Source organism: Cololabis saira, chromosome 12 (assembly GCF_033807715.1).
Source record: "Cololabis saira isolate AMF1-May2022 chromosome 12, fColSai1.1, whole genome shotgun sequence".
Classification (NCBI taxonomy): Eukaryota; Metazoa; Chordata; class Actinopteri; order Beloniformes; family Belonidae; genus Cololabis; species Cololabis saira.
Genome location: NC_084598.1, coordinates 43,790,536 through 43,807,827, shown reverse-complemented (window position 1 = coordinate 43,807,827; position 17,292 = coordinate 43,790,536). Strand labels below are relative to the sequence as shown.

Here is a 17,292-nt window from a genome sequence, read left to right as displayed (position 1 = left end):
AAAACACAGTGCATGTTAATGAAATGTGTTAAAAATAACATATTTGGATAAAACAGCACTAACACACTAAATTACGTATTTTTATAAATTTTTGTTAATTATCCTTAATCACGAAAGGAACCTTTATATGCCCGAGTGGTTTGTCTCTAACGACCTCCGTCTCTCTCTTCCCAGAATGCAACTGCAACGGCCACTCCAGCCGGTGCCACTTCGACATGGCCGTGTTTCTGGCCACCGGTAACGGCAGCGGGGGCGTCTGCGACGACTGCCAGCACAACACGGCCGGGAGGAACTGTGAGACCTGCAAACCCTTCTACTACAAGGACCCGAGCCGGGACATCAGGGACCCACGGGTCTGTCTGGGTGAGTGGGGGGGGGGGTTCTTAAAGGAGCATGAGGCTCCTTTAAAGAAATGAGACTCTCTAGCGCCACCCTTCACCACGACGGGCGTTGGGGGTACTGCAGCCAACAGTGAAGCCGGCACGGGAGAACGGGGAGAACGCGCATGCAGCGTCATGTGACGTCACATCCACAGGACAGCGCGGGAAATTCCGGCCCGGAATTGCAGCACATTTTGCAGCACACAGCCTGTTCAAGGCAACGGAGAGATACACTAGAGGGCTCATTCTTTTTGGTTTGGAACGCTTCATCTGACATTATTACTAGAAAACTTAAAACGTATACAAATTTTTTTCATAAATCCTGCCTCAATCCGGCCTTAAGCTCTGAAGTATTTATTTTTTTTATTTCACAATAATTTTCACAATTAACATCTTCACATTCACAATCTCCATTCTACCCACATTCTCTCCCTCTCCACAATTGCCCCAGGGAAAAAATAAATATAAAAAATAAAAATCATGCGTTAAGGGAGATTAAAATTAAATAAATATATTACCTATTAGAAAATAGGTAAATAAATAAAATGATTAAAAAAAAATAAAAAAATAATGGCAGCAACAACAATATCAAACTACCGTATTTTCGCGACCATAAGGCGCACATTTTTTTTAATTTTTTTTTTTTAAATCTGCCGGGCGCCTTAAGAAACGGTGCGCCGTGTCTATTACCTGAATTACGGTAATGTAAGGCCGGCCACCAACGGTAAAGGGAGAAGGGGGCGGGTGAAGCCCCCGTGAGTTGCGACGTGAATGAGACTCCACTGAGCTGTTTAATGCGAAACAGATGATGAAAACTTTTAAGGATTTGCTTGATGTGTAAAGTGAAATAAAATACAATCAAACTAAGTTTTGCTTCGCTCTATTTAAATAAGCACACTTGTGTGTGTGTGTTCTGCAGCGCGCGTGTGTTTTGCATGTCGGGAGGATGCACCTGCCGTGGGTTTGCGGGTCTGATCGCCGCATTCCCGCTGCAGATCCGGCTGAAATGCCGGTGCTCTTTCCCCGGGAGCCCCTACTACAAGTCCATGTGGGTTCCTCCGGTCCCGGCCGGTCGGAACCGGTGACTTTCCCCGGTTAAAGCCGCGGTGATGGGCGCTGCTGCAGCCCGACTTCCTGGTTCCCCAAACGGGGTCCGATGACCTGGTTCCCGGCCGCTTTGGGAGCAGAGATTTCTGGGGTACGTCTCAGGTCGGATCAGCTTCACACTCCGAAATTTGCAGCCAAATCTGTCGGTTACAAACCCGGTACCGGATCCCGACATGCGCGGGTGTGTTCGCGGCGCGACACACACACTTACTGGTTTATGTGGTGCTTGCCTGGCGCAGCTGATGGACAGAAACCTATGGTGATTTTTAAAAGAAAAACTTTGCATAAGACGTTTCCAGCCGGAGTCATTATAAGGGCGAATGAAAAGAGGGGGCTGGATGAAGGGATGATGATGATCAAGAAGCTGAGACAGGTCTGGAAATTCGGACTGGCGCAGCTGAATTAACGGAGCTCCTGTCGCATACAACCCGGTACCGGCTCCCCGACAGCGCGTGTGTGAGCGGGTCCAGCGCGAGGGTCCCGGGACGCGGGACCCGGGACCGCCGCGGGACCAGCGCGTGGGGGGGCGGACCGGGACCCGGGACCCGGTCCAGCGTGGGGGAGCAGACTGGGAGCGGGACCCGGGACCGCCGCGGTCGGGATCCGCAGCACAACGGGGTATGAAAAGTTTATTTAGTCTTGTGCTTGGCTGCCACGCTGATGGACAGAAACTGCCGACTATGGTGATTTTTAAAAGAAAAGCGTTGCCTAAACAGACTTTTCCAGCCAGAGTGAAATGAAAAGGGCTGGATGGATGAGGAGATGATCGGGTGGCTGAGACAGGTTTATGTGCGGCGACCCGGTGTTTTTTTTTAATTCTTTAATGCAGAAACAGAATATGAACCTTTGAAGGGTTTGATTGATGTGAAAAGTGAAATAAAATATCAAACTAAGTTTTGCTTCCGCTGTATTTTTAGCGCGTGTGTGTTTTGCAGCGTGTGTGTGTGCAGCTCCGTCTCCGTAGACGGCGCCTTTTGGGTCGGTGCGCCGTATGTGTGTTTTAAAACCAAAAATGACACACAAAACTGAGGGTGCGCCTTTCCACACAGTGCGCCATATGGTCGCGAAAATACGGTATATATGTATCCATACATACATACAAACATATAAGGCACAAGTTCGAAAATAAAGATACTCATTGGTCCCCTTTGGAAAAATTCTCCAGTTTTGCAAAATAATGGAAACCAATTAACTGAAGTATTTGACCAAACTACAAAACAATAATCCAGTTGGGACAAAACCAAAGCATTCAAAACCTGTCTCCTAACATCCAGATACATTTTTTGAAATTCTTCTCACTAGTGACACCAGCCTCGTCCCATTTTGCAAACTACAGGATTAGTTTGTTTGGATCCTGACAGATTATGACAGATTATGATCTAAAATTACACCCAACACCTTTGTCTCAGAAACCTGTTCAACTGAAATATTATTTACATTCAATATTAGTATTAGTTCAGGTTTAAATTGATACTTAGAACAAAGGAATATGTCATTCAATTCACCTATTAGAGGAGCAGTAGCATAAATTGTAGAATCATCCGCATATGTATCAATGTTAGATTTCTTTAAAACAAAGGGCAACTCATTAATAAATATAGAGAATAATAATGGTCCTAAACAGTTCCCCTGTGGAACTCCACATGTGACATCTCTCATTTTTGATGCACTGCCATTAAAATATACTATTTGTTTCCTGTTTATTAGGTAGCTTTCCATCCATTTCAGTGCAGTAACTGTAAAGCCATAATGTTTCAACTTGTCTAATAACAAAGAATGATCAATAACATCAACATGCTGCTAAATTCTTAGACAAAGGAACAACTTTTGCTATTTTCCATGGCTGTGCGCCAGTGGCAGGGGGGTAACAGCACCCGCCGGAGTGGGGCGACCCGGGCCCGGTGGTGGTAGTTTGAGGTTTGAGGTGCAGCGTCTCGGTTTCCCAGAATGCCCTGCAGCTAACCCCCCCTCCTCCTCCCCCCAGCGTGCGACTGCGACCCCGACGGCTCCCAGGACGGCGGCCTCTGCGACGGCGGCACCGACACGGTCCTGGGCTCAGAGGCGGGTCGCTGCCGCTGCAAGAGCAACGTGGAGGGGCCGCGCTGCGACAAGTGCAGGACCGGGTTCTTCGGGCTCAGCGCCGACAACCTGCAGGGCTGCCAGCGTGAGTCTGAACCTGAGCTCACCTGTAATACTCACCTGTTCTCTAGAGATGAACCGATCAGGATTCTGAGGGCCGATCACCGATCTCGAAAATCAGTATCTGCCGATCACAGCGTGAAATCCATAAATTTGTCAATATTGTTGTCTCATGTACACAACACTGACATTGTATTATTAGGTATAAAAATTAGGAGATTAGGTGTAAACTCGGCTTACAAAGAGTAAGTGTAGTTTACTATCTTTAGCTTTTCTGTGGTAATAATTATGTACAACATGAACCAACACAGACAACAGCAGACATGTCACTCTCTATGGTTGATACAAGTTGCAAACTATAAACCTTAGTTTTCCTTTGGAAAGAGGAATTAAATCTTAAAATAAAAATGAATTATGAATTATTAAACTTTGTGAAAGCTTTAGCGGTAGCATCAGCCGCGTGTGAGGGAACTCTTGTGAGTGAAGCAAAATTCTTCACACTAGAGCTCCACATGTCACTCCTGAAGCGACTGACACGACTGTCGTCCTGCGTGAGGGTTTGGATCGTATATAGTCTGGTAAAACTCCGAGGATTTCATCATTGAAATATTTACGACACAGCAGCACACATGTGAATTCATTACCTTACGATGTAGTTCTTTATTTTTCTTCCTGTCGTTTATAAGTCTCTGTTACAGCTGAGTTAGTGCCGTTGCTGCGCGGTTCTTTCTTTCTCTCCCTTTTTTTCTGCTGCAGCCAACTTTGAAAACTCAATATAGTCCGTGTGAAGAACTTTCAAATGTCTTATCAGCTTCGTTGTGTTGAAATTATTTTATAACATTCCTCCTCGTGGTTTCTCCTTTGGACACACTTTGCAAACTGCAAATTTGTTGTCCTTTTCAGACATTGTAAAACTCCTGCACCGGCGAGGCCGGCCACGCTCCCTCAGGACCGCTCGGTCTGAGATGCGGGAACGCCCGCGCGGGCAGTGGTTTGTTGTTGTAAACGTCATCAGATCGGCCGCTCTGAACTATTATTTTCCGATCTCCGATCAAAGCCGATAGGGCCATTATCGGCCCGATCCCGATCAGGGGCCGATCGATCGGTGCATCTCTACTGTTCTCCTCACCTGTTCTCTGTCCTCCTCACCTGTTCTCCTCAAACTCACCTGTTCCCCCCCTCTAACCTCTCCTCCCCCCAGCCTGCCAGTGCGACCCCCGGGGAACCGTGTCCATCAGCTCCCAGTGTGACCCGGTCAGCGGAGACTGTTTCTGCAAACGGCTCGTGACGGGACGGAGCTGCGACCAGTGTCTGGTGAGAGACGCCGCCTCGGGCTGTTCCATTAATTAAAACCAGAATCTATCAGATAAATATCAACAATCGTTAATAATATAGTTTATTTAGTTTTATTTTAGTTTAGTTTTTCACAGCAAAATAAACATAGGATAAAATTATACAAAATAAAAAGGCCTGTTTTAACAGTGTTTTGTTGGACTGCATATTATCCAAATGTGTCAAAAATAACACTAAGAAAAAAGTAAATAAACTATAAAAAACTGTAGGAAAAAAAACACATTTTGATAAAACAGGGCAGTTTCACACTAAATTCAATATTTTTATTACATTAAAAAGTAGTGATGTCAGGCGATTAAAAAAAATTAATCTAATTAATTACAGGATTTATAATTAATCTAATTAATCGCATTTTAATCTCATATCTGCTAAAGGTCCCCAAATTTCAAAGAATTTGAATTCTAGGACATTACAAAATTGCAGTTCATGACTAATCAATTGAATACACTAAGAAGAGAAGATTTGAAATCCACATTTTTATTGGTGAAGTGTGTTTCATAAATGAAATTCAAAAGAAAAATGTTCAGTTGGTCGTGTATCTGTGCACGTTGTCCTGGAGGAGTGGTTTTAATACGGTTTGGTTATGACACCATTCCTCTTTGATCGTCTTCCAGGATTGAAATCAGCAGCAACCCACTTTGCAATTGAGTTTGTCAGTTTTTCTGTCGTGGCTTTGCTCATTCGGGGGTTGGTGAAGTGAGCTCACGCTAGTACTAGTAGCTGTAATGTTTACAGTGGAACTTGCCACATGTTTAGCGTTTAATTGATAATTCAGGCTGGAGCAGCTCCGCTGATAGGAAAATTCTTTTTTATAAAATGTACAAATCACTGCGTTCTTGTTGATAGTCCCGTCTTCTTTCTTTTTATACATAAACTTGCCGTTCAAAGGTCCTGGCAAAGATTTGCTGAGTCTCCCCTGAGTCGTCCAGCTCACTGCTTTGTTAGTTTGACCAGCAGCAGGAGGGAAGTCGTGGTCTACGGGTCCCTCAATGGACCAAATTTTAAATACTCACACATTTTGCCACTCATAATTAATTGCATTCATTTTCATAACGCTTTAATTAGCAGTGTAATTAATTAATTTAATTAACGCGCTTAACTGACAGCCCTATTAAAAAGTCTAATAACGAAAGGAACCTGGGTGGAACTAAAAAAACATTTGTTTTTGGTAGGAAGCATTTTCTGGTGGCATTTTAGCTTCTGCTAAAGCTGCCGGTAAACGGAATTATGACCAGAAAACATTAAATGTACGAGCTGATACAGACCATAATCTGATCATGTGACCTTCGTTTTTGTAATTATTATTGTCCCGCCCACGAGAGACAAAAGGGGGCTTCAACATGCTGGTCTGGTATCAACTTTGGGCTGTTCTTTGGGGCTTTTTGCAGGACTTTGTTGCTGTGAGGAGGTTTGTTTGTTTTGGTGACCCACGCGTTCGTGGCGTCATCGACGCGTCGCTGCAGTCGTTGAGCATCAATGTGAAACTGTTCCAGCTCCCACACAGATCTCTCTTCATCCCCATTCCTTCATCTCATTTCCTGCCCCACTTCTCTCCTCGTCCCTCCACCTGTTCTTCCCCCCGGCTCCTCTCGGCGCCTCGCTGCTTTTATGAGCTTCCTGTCACGAGTCGTCTCTGGTCCCGGAGCCGCTCATCCAGGAATAGTGAGGGCAGGAATGCGAGCTCCGCCGGGTCCTGGGCCTAAATTTATCCAGGGATTTGAGGCTTGTCCGGTGGGTCGGTGTGAGTTACAGCCGCCCTAACATGGTCCGGCCTGGACCCGCTCCCAAAGTAGATCCTGGAGATCACTGCGCCGCCGCCTCGTCACGGCAACAATGTTTATTTCCGAGCGCGGTACTTTTATCTGAGACTAAAGCTCCGAGGTCCTCACTGCTCACATTTACCGGCCCTCCGTCGGTTGGTGCTGCGACACGACTAGGGATTAGTCCCGATCAGGTTTTTTTGGTTCGTTTAGAGCAGAACGAGACCACTGCTGTCATTAATAATAATAATAATAATAATTAGGGCTGGGACTTTAATTTAATTACGATTAATTAATTACAGAAAAATAACGCGACCAAAAAAAATAACACATTTAATCACAATTTACTTTTTACTGCTGCGTTCAGTGGGCGGAAATTTTAGTTTTAAAAAACTACCGAGTGGAAACCTGGATAAAAGCACAGTTGTGTGCAAATTGTGCAAGGAAGAATTTGCCTATCACCGGAATTTTTTAATTTTACTAAACAAAAACAAACGTGTTTCAGACATAGAAAGTTTACAAAAAGTCCTAAAAAACTTGAATATAGCTAACTTGAATTTAAGTTTGTACCTTGTGGACAACGCAATCATATTCCTATTATTCATATTGCACTTTATGTGAAACACTTAGTTATCAAAATTAACACAATTTAGTTGTTTAAGCTCATTTATGTGTCAATTCAATATTTCAGTCATATACCAAAATCCATTTAAATTGAAAAATGTTGCTTCTCCTGTCAAATATTGATATGCGATTAATTGGGATTAATTAATTACAAAGCCTCTAATTAATTAGATATTTTTTTTAATTGAGTCCCACCACTAATAATAATAAATACAGCACGAAGACAAATTATCTAATATATCATGAATTTTGCAAGTAGACAACGGCCACTACAGTGTTTTTTAGGGATTACCGGTAGTCCCGATCAGGTTTTTCTGGTTTGTTTAGAGCAGAATGAGACCACTGCTGTCAATTATAATATTATTCATAATAATAATGATAACAATATTTTTTTTATTTAGCCTTTATTTAACCAGGTTAGTCCCATTGAGATCGTGCGTCTCTTTTACAAGCAAGACCTGGCCAAGATAGCAGCAACATAGTTACAGAATTTAAAAAAAAGCAACAAATAAATGAATGACATAAAGACATAATTAATTAAAACACTTGCATAAAGACAGACTCCACTGTTTTCATTAGAGCTTTAAATTCAGTCACAGGTAGGAGATCTTCGTAAATGCAGAACCAGGACCGACGTTGGTTTGAGTTATGATTGTTCAGCTGTCTGTCAGTTAACGCTGCTGTCGTCTGTCTCTCTGTCCGTCTGCAGCCCGAGCACTGGGGCCTGAACCACGACCTGAACGGCTGCAGAGGCTGCGAGTGCGACGTCGGGGGGGCGCTAGACAACCAGTAGGTGGCGCCGCTGCAGCTACACACGGAGATGGTGGAGTTTGGAGATGTTTGGTTTTTAATGTGCAGTTTCAGGTGCTGGATTTCCATCCTGAGTGTAGAACCATGGATGTGGAGATCACTGATCCACTGATGGATGGATGGATGGATGGATGGATGGATGGATGGATGGATGGATGGATGATGGATGAATAGATTGATTGATGGATGGATGGATGGATGGATGGATGGATAATTAAAGAGTGCACCCTCCTCCCTTGGATCAGTCTATTTCAGTGACGTTAATGAGGTTTTATTGAGTCTGTAATTAACCAGTAAATCAGTCAGTGTGTAAATATTCCGACCCGTAACCGTGGTGACCATCATTATCCTCACCGTAACCGTGGTGACCATCAGCACCATGGTTACGAGGCTTCCATCACCATGGTTACGAGGCTTCCATCACCGTGGTTACGAGGCCTCCATCACCGTGGTTACGAGGCCTCCATCACCGTGGTTACGAGGCCTCCATCACCGTGGTTACGAGGCTTCCATCACCGTGGTTACGAGGCTTCCATCACCGTGGTTACGAGGCTTCCATCACCGTGGTTACGAGGCTTCCATCACCGTGGTTACGAGGCCTCCATCACCGTGGTTACGAGGCCTCCATCACCATGGTTACGAGGCCTCCATCACCGTGGTAACGTACTGTGTTTTCTCAGCTGCTCCATGGACAACGGCCAGTGTCGCTGCCGCAGTCACATGACCGGCCGCCAGTGCACCCAGGTGGATTCTGGGTACTTCTTCATGGCCCTGGACCACTTCCTGTACGAGGCCGAGTTCGCCACCATGGGAGGGGTGAGGCTTCCTGGATCCAGCACTTCTAGAGAACGTCGTATGAAGAAGTGATTGTTTATATATTTATTTGTTTGTTTGTACCCGCAGGGCAGCACAGTGGAGACCCGGGAGCACCAGCCGGGTCGTCCCGCCACCTGGACCGACCTGGGCTTTGCTCTGGTCCCCGAAGGAGGAACTCTGGAGTTCCAGATCAGCAACATTCCGTTCTCCATGGAGTACGAGCTGCTGCTGCGCTACGAGACGCAGGTGACGCTGCTGTTAACGAAAACTATAACTAAATCAAACCTTTACCTTTATCACCTGATACGGAAGAGTCAGGGCCTTGCAGGAGAAAAAATATTTGAGGGGAAGATTTTTTTTTATTGTGCTCTTCGAGAAAAAAGTTGAAATGTCGAGATTAATGTTGAAATACAATTTCAAGAATAAAGTCAAAATTTCGTGAATAAAGTTGAAATGTTGAGAAAAAGGGCAAAATTTCGACTTTATTCATGAAATTTCAACTTTATTCATGAAATTTCAACTTTATTCTTGAAATTGTACTTCAACATTTCGAGAAAAAAGTCGAAATGTTGAGAAAAAAGTTTAAATATTGAGAAAAAAGTTGAAATGTTGAGAATAATGTTGAAGTACAATTTCAAGAATAAAGTCAAAATTTCGTGAATAAGTTGAAATGTTGAGAAGAAAGGAGAAATTTCGACTTTATTCATGAAATTGTATTTCAACAATAATCTCGACATTTCAACTTTTTTTTCGACCTTTCGACTTTTTTCTCGAAGTGTACAAAAAAAAAAATCTTTCCCTCTCAAATATTTTTTCTCCTGCATGGCCCTGATACTCTTCTGTAAGAAAAAGATGGGGGGAAATGCGGAAAAATAAATATGTTGTAAACTCAAATTAGAGTCTTCTGTATCTGGAATGAATGTATTCTTGAGTCTATAAGGTAACAATAATATAATAATGAGATAACCTTGTTTGAATTGTAAAATGGGTTTGGCTGAATACAGTCTTTGACTAAAACCAGACTAAAATGGACAATTCTGACTAAAATGAGACTAAAATGCTCAGACTTTTAGTCGACTGAAACTTCACACGACTGAAAGGAGAATGAACGTGACTAAAACTAATAAAAACTAAAATGATAGCTGGACCCAAAGACTAGACTAGAACTAAAACTGAAACATTGTGCGTTTGTGTGCAGATGCCGCGGGACTGGGAGGAGGTTCGGATCTCGGTGGTGCGTCCGGGTCCGATCCCGACCAGCAGCCCGTGTGGAAACACCATCCCCGACGACGACCGGCTAACGGCAGCGCTGCCGGCCGGGTCCCGGTTCCTGGTGGTCCCGCGGCCCGTGTGCCTGGAGGCCGGACTGACCTACACGCTCCGGCTGGAGTTCACCCGCTACCAGGACGCCAACAGCATCCAGACCGGGGGGGCCTACGCCGGGGGGGCCGGAGGGGCCGGGGGGGCCTACGCCGTCCTGCTGGTGGACTCGGTGGGTCTCATAGAGCAGTGGTCCTCAACCTTTTTTCAGTGATGTTCCCCCTGTGAAATATTTTTTCAGCCAAGTACCCCCTAACCAGCGCAAAGCACTTTTGGTTGTAAAAAAAAGACCTAAAACAGAGCACTGTGCCATCAGTAACTGATTTATTAAACATAAAAATATTGCTGCTGCTTCAACCACGACTCCATCGTTGGTCCAAGTGATTGACAGGTGAAGCCAGGTGGCATTTAACAGGTTAGGTGGAACCATCCTGGTGTGGGGGATACTCTGCTGTTTTAGGATGATAAGTTGAATAGCCTACTCCTGAAGATAAAATTCATTTTATGAATTTAGACTTATATTTTCCTCAATTTTTTATGAAATATTTATTTTTAAAGGATTTTTGCATGGATGCTACTTTTTAAATATATGTATATTTTAAAATCTCACGTACCCCCTGGAGTGCCTTCATGTACCCCCAGGGGTACGCGTGCCCCCATTTGAGAACCACTGTCCTAGAGCAGCACGGCCCTGCTACTCACAGCTCACATGAATAAACTCTCTTAAAGGAGCCGTATGTAAGAGCAATAATAAAACGAATCATAAAATGACCCCGATATGTCAACAGACATTTAAAAATCATGTTCATTTCAAATACTTATGTCACTGACAACAGCACTCAAGCCAGGATATTCCAGTTTAAAAAGAGGATTTGCAGCCCTCAACTGATGTTTATGTTGAAGCTCCACCCTCCACCTATCTCCCAATCACCAAGTCAGTATTGTTTCTGAAGCTCCACCCTCCACCTATCTCCCAATCACCAAGTCAGTATTGTTTCTGAAGCTCCACCCTCCACCTATCTCCCAATCACCAAGTCAGTATTGTTTCTGAAGCTCCACCCTCCACCTATCTCCCAATCACCAAGTCAGTATTGTTTCGGCATCCGGGTTGCCAGCTCGGCTCTAATTATGGCAGCCATGGCAGCCTACGTTCCTGCTGCATTCTGCAGCCTACCTGGCAACCTCTGGTCGGGGGGAGGAGGGGGAGGGTACACGCCGCTCAACTATATTTTGAAAGTGACTGCAGTACCAGTTTTGGACATTTCTTACAGACGGCTCCTTTAATACGTCCAAATCAAATTTAATGATATTTTGTAATATAAATAAAAGATATACTAAGGAAGAGGCCCGGATTATTACATTAACACGACCTTAAAATCTATAAAGCCTATAAATGTATACAAAGAGGTTGTTAATTATTAGTTGTTTGATTATTTGATTATTTCAAGGATAAGGAACAATATGTTTCTATAAAAATGTACAACTCAAGGAGAGCTAAGCTACATTGTGGCGTACCCCAAGGTTCCATTGTTGGGCCGCTCCTGTTTTTGATTTATATGAATGATTTGCCAACGGTCTGTCATAATGTACGGCCTTTTTTATTTGCTGGTGACACATCCCTCGTTGCTTCACATGAAAATTTTACCACACTGATCCTTGAAGTGAATGAAGAGCTATCATCAATTGGTAAATGGTTTCAGATAAACTCTCTCTTAATACATCCAAATCAAATTTAATGATATTTTATAATAAAAATAAAATATACCCTAAGGAAGAGGCCAAAATATTCATAAACAATGTTGAATTAACTCAAGTTTCTTCTATTAAATTCTTAGGTGTCATAGTTGATGAAAAATTAACATGGAAGTGCCGTACTAAACTTGGCCCGGTTTCCCAGATCAGTTAAGTAGTTCTTAACAGCGAAAGACTTCTTTCAAACCATCTTAAGGAGCCTGTGAAAGAACTACTTAACTGATCTGGGAAACCGGGCCATTGTCTGTAAAAAAACTATGAGGTCATTCGGTATTTTGAGTAGAATACGATCACTGGTGAATCAATCTTGTATTTTAACTTATTATAGTTTAATTTATCCATATATTGTGTATTGTAATTCTGTATGGGCAGCTACATGTCCTACTTTTCTCAATAAGATCCTGCTAGCCCAAAAGAAAATTTTGAGAATGGTTACTTTTGCCAAAAAAACAGAATCTTCTATTCTTCTTTTTAGAAAATTTAATTTTGTATCTGTATTCAATGTGAACATCTATCAAACCTGTGTGTTTATGTATAAGTATGTATATTCATCTCACGACCTGCCTCTCAACTTCCAGAATGTTTTTAAGTTTTCCTTAGACATCCGTTCATATGAGACACGACACTCAAAGGACTTTCACCTTCCTTTATGCCGGACTTCACACAATCAACGCACTTTAAAATACAGAGGAACATGTATGGAACAATTTACCTACATCACTAAAATTAATGTCTTCACTGGCTTTGTTCAAAAAACACTTGAAAAAAATCATTCTTTAGTTACGATCAGAAACACTTCTGGAGTTGTCAAATTATACTTTTTTTTTTCATGCAATTATCCTACATATTCTTCATTTTTCCTATCTTTCAATAATTCAGTATTGTTTTTTTTCATGCTAAATTGTCTTTCTGTTTTATATCATGCATTTCTATATTGTGTTTTTGCTTTGAAGTCAGCTGCTACTGCTGCTGCTGTTACTGCTGTTGTTATGTTTGTTTTATAAAGGGGAGGCATTTTCATAAGCCTTTTTGGCTTCCACCTCTCCTGCACAATGTTTAATTTGACCATTGTTTTTACTGTTTATACAGGTTCTGTTTTATGTGCAAATAAACTAAACTAAACTAAACCTCCCTCCCGTCTCCAGATCGCCCTGATGCCGCGTCACGTTTCCATGGAGATGTTCAACGCCGGCGACCCCGGCTCCACCGCCCGGCGGCAGAGCTACGAGCGCTACCGCTGCCACGAGGGCGCCAAGGGCGTGATCCGGCCGGCCATGAGCGACACCTGCGCCAAGCTGATCAGCAGCATGTCGGCCGTCATCAACGACGGGGCTCTGCGTGAGTAAACACTTACAAAGTAGCTCTTATTGTTTACTAAACCAACTTGTTTACTGAGGTACGGAAGAGTATTGGGGCCCGGCAGGAGAAAAAATAATTTAGAGGAGGAAGATTTTCTTTTCATTATGCACTTTGAGAAAAAAGTTGAAATGTTGAGATTAATGTTGAAGTAAAATTTCAAGAAATAAGTCGATATATTGACATATCAATATTTTTGCCCACCCCTTTTTATTTCTTAAGCCTTTGTACACAATAAAGTCGTATTGGATTTACAACCCGTCTGAAACACGATTTATTATCTAAAAAAAGAAAAAGAAACTCAAATTTTTAATATTGACATATCGAATCGGCCGGAAAAGTATCGCGATATATTGTAATATCGATATTTTTGCTCACTCCGTTTTATTTCTTAAGCCCTTGTACACAATAAAGTCAGACTGGATTTACAACCGGTCTGAAACACGATTTATTATCTGAAGAAATACATTGAAATTTTTAATATCGATATCGAAACGGCCGAAAAAGTATCGCGATATATTGTCATATTGATATTTTTTCCCACCCCTTTTTATTTCTTAAGCCCTTGTACACAATAAAGTCGTACTGGATTTACAACCCGTCTGAAACATGATTTATTATCTGAAAAAATAAATTGAAATTTTAAATATCGATATTGAATCGGCCGGAAAAGTATTGCGATATATTGTAATATCGATATTTTTGCCCACCCCGTTTTATTTCTTAAGCCCTTGTATACAATAAAGTTGTACTGGATTTACAACCCGTCTGAAACACGATTTATTATCTGAAAAAACAAAAAGAAACTCAAATTTTGAATATTGATATATCGAATCGGCCGGAAAAGTATTGCGATATATTGTAATATCGATATTTTTGACCACCCCGTTTTATTTCTTAAGCCCTTGTACACAATAAAGTCGGACTGGATTTACAACCGGTCTGAAACACGATTTATTATCTGAAAAAAGAAACTCAAATTTTGAATATCGATATCGAATCAGCTGGAAAAGTATCACGATATACAGTATTGTCATAGCGATATTTTTGCCCACTAGAAAACAAATCACAGAAAAAGGCTGCTCAGCTACAAATAAACAAAATAGCAGACTTCATCAACTGCATTATACATGTGTTTAACGGTCAAAACTCAAACATTCACAATTTTTCATGTAAATAACAAGAACTGAATTTTAGCAGCATTGGGTCATTTGATTTTAGCTATGTCAAAACCAAGAACTACGTCCAGGCCGGTTCTCCCAGGTGATCCCTGATGAAGTAAACAAATGTGGACATGAAGAAATGGAGAAATGCTGAAATCCTCCGTCTGCTCCTGGCGAATGTCCCAGTTGTTTTCATATTGTGACTCAGGCCCCGTTTCCACGTAGCAAAAACGGTGGTGTTTTCATGCGTTTTGGCCGTTCGTTTACACGAAAACGAAGCTCAAAGTCTCCAAAAACCATCATTTCTGAAAACTCCGGCCAAAGTCTTCACGTTTGCTTGTAAACGGAGAGAAACGGACATTTAGGCTTCAGAACATCACATTATGAGACAGAAACGTCACCAGCGTCATGAGTGACACCTGTGTTTACAATTAGTTTGTAACCGTCAATATTTTCTTGTATTTTACCTGTTTTATATTCTAAAGTCACACTTAAAAGTAACTCCACTTCTCTGTCACTCCAAACCAAAGACTCTCGTTCATCTTGGAAGTAACTGGAAGTTACTCGTGTCATTTGTTGATGTTTTTTTCCAGGATTCTGATTGGCTAGCACAGGGGTCGAAAAACCCAAAATGTTAAAGAGCCATATTGGACCAAAAACACAAAAAACAAATATGTCTGGAGCCGCAAAAAATGAAGTCTTGTATAAGCCTTAGAATGAAGACAAATGGCGAAAGGCGAAATGTTGAGAAAAAAGTTGAAATGTTGAGAAAAAAGTCGAAATGTCGAGATTAAAAAGGGAAGAAAAAATTAGAAAAAAAGGAAAAAAAGAAGGAAAAGAGAAATAAAGGAAAAAAGAGAAAGAAAGAGGAAAAAAAAGAAGAAAAAAGGGCAAACATTTTTGAAAAAGCTCCAGGAGCCACTAGGGCGGCGCTAAAGAGCCGCGGGTTGCCGATCCCTGGGCTAGCATGACTTTATCTTCTCGTTACACTGCCCCCTGTAGGTTTGGCTGCTCATAGCACCTTAACAGATATTTATGCAGGTTCCTGGAAATGATGGGATTTTTCAAAACGTAGAGGGGGAAATATCCGTTTTTGTAAATACCCGGCTATGTGGAAACGTGGCCTCATATTGTGACCAGAAGGCAACGACCTTCATCACACCAGGATGTTTGAACGACTCCGACACGCCGGTCTCCATTGGCGACGGTCGGTCCGCCGGGAAATCAGTCCCAGGAATGTGTCCATCACGTCGCAGCTGCTGCCAAAAACATCACGTTTTGGGGACAAACCCCAGCTGGACGTCTGTGATGTCTCTCCGTCTCCACAGCCGGGCCCGGCCCAAGCCTCCCTCTATTACTGCCAATAATCCTGATTATTGATCATTCACCACTATAAACTGATTTCATGTTCTTCCCTGTCATTACAAATACACTTGTAAAACTAGATGGAAGAACTTTTTGTTGTAGTTAGATTGTAATCCACAGGGATTAAGACCATGGAAGCTACGGAAAAGTATTAGGGCCAGGCAGGAGAAAAATAAAAATAGAATTTTAGAAGAGAAAGATTTTTTTTTTTCATTATGCACTTTGAGAAAAAAGTTGAAATGTCAAGAAAAAAGTCGAAATTTCGAGAAAAAAGTTGAAATGTTGTTGTTCTCCCCTCCAGCCTGTAACTGCGACCCCCAGGGCTGTTTCCATGACGACCCCGTCTCTAACTGTTGTTCCTCTTCCCTCCAGCCTGTAACTGCGACCCCCAGGGCTCCCTCAGCTCTCTGTGTGACGTCCGGGGGGGTCAGTGCCGCTGCAAGCCCAACGTGATCGGCCGGCGCTGCCACCAGTGTTCCCCGGGAACCTACGGCTTCGGACCGTCTGGCTGCTCCGGTGAGACTCTCATTTCCCCTCAGATCCTCCTCAGATCCTCCTCAGATCATCAGATCCTCCTCAGATCCTCCTCAGATCCTCCTCAGATCCTCAGATCTTCCTCAGATCCCCCTCAGATCCCCCTCAGATCCCCCTCAGATCCTCCTCAGATCTTTCTCAGATCTCCCTCAGATCCCCCTCAGATCCTCCTCAGATCTCCCTCAGATCCTCCACAGATCTCCCTCAGATCCTCCTCAGATCCTCCTCAGATCCTCCTCAGATCCCCTTCAGATCCCCCTCAGATCTTCCTCAGATCCTCCTCAGATCTTCCTCAGATCCTCCTCAGATCTTCCTCAGATCTTCCTCAGATCCCCTTCAGATCCCCCTCAGATCTTCCTCAGATCCCCCTCAGATCCTCCTCAGATCCTCAGATCCTCAGATCTCCCTCAGATCCCCCTCAGATCCTCCTCAGATCCTCAGATCCTCCTCAGATCTTCCTCAGATATTCCTCAGATCTTCCTCAGATCCCCCTCAGATCCTCCTCAGATCCCCCTCAGATCCCCCTCAGATCTTCCTCAGATCCTCCTCAGATCCTCCTCAGATCCTCCTCAGATCCTCAGATCCTCCTCAGATCTTCCTCAGATCTTCCTCAGATCTTCCTCAGATCCTCCTCAGATCCACCTCAGATCCTCCTCAGATCCTCCTCAGATCCCCCTCAGATCCTCCTCAGATCCTCCTCAGATCCACCTCAGATCTTCCTCAGATCCTCCTCAGATCCTCCTCAGATCTTCCTCAGATCCTCCTCAGATCCACCTCAGATCCTCCTCAGATCCCCCTCAGATCCTCCTCAGA

The 17,292-nt window shown here is 43.1% G+C and overlaps 1 protein-coding gene across 2 annotated transcripts in view; it reads left to right on the top strand.

Moving 5' to 3' along the window:
- The window catches only part of lamb2 (laminin, beta 2 (laminin S)), a 90,225-nt gene that overhangs the window by 46,409 nt on the left and 26,524 nt on the right, over positions 1-17,292 (top strand). For both annotated transcript variants that reach the window (XM_061736845.1, XM_061736844.1), the window contains exons 10-18: positions 175-363; positions 3,472-3,651; positions 4,828-4,940; positions 8,073-8,152; positions 8,854-8,989; positions 9,077-9,235; positions 10,188-10,481; positions 13,207-13,399; positions 16,318-16,461. In XM_061736845.1, the coding sequence (XP_061592829.1) occupies positions 175-363; positions 3,472-3,651; positions 4,828-4,940; positions 8,073-8,152; positions 8,854-8,989; positions 9,077-9,235; positions 10,188-10,481; positions 13,207-13,399; positions 16,318-16,461 (1,488 nt within the window). The remainder of the gene's footprint in view (positions 1-174; positions 364-3,471; positions 3,652-4,827; positions 4,941-8,072; positions 8,153-8,853; positions 8,990-9,076; positions 9,236-10,187; positions 10,482-13,206; positions 13,400-16,317; positions 16,462-17,292) is intronic.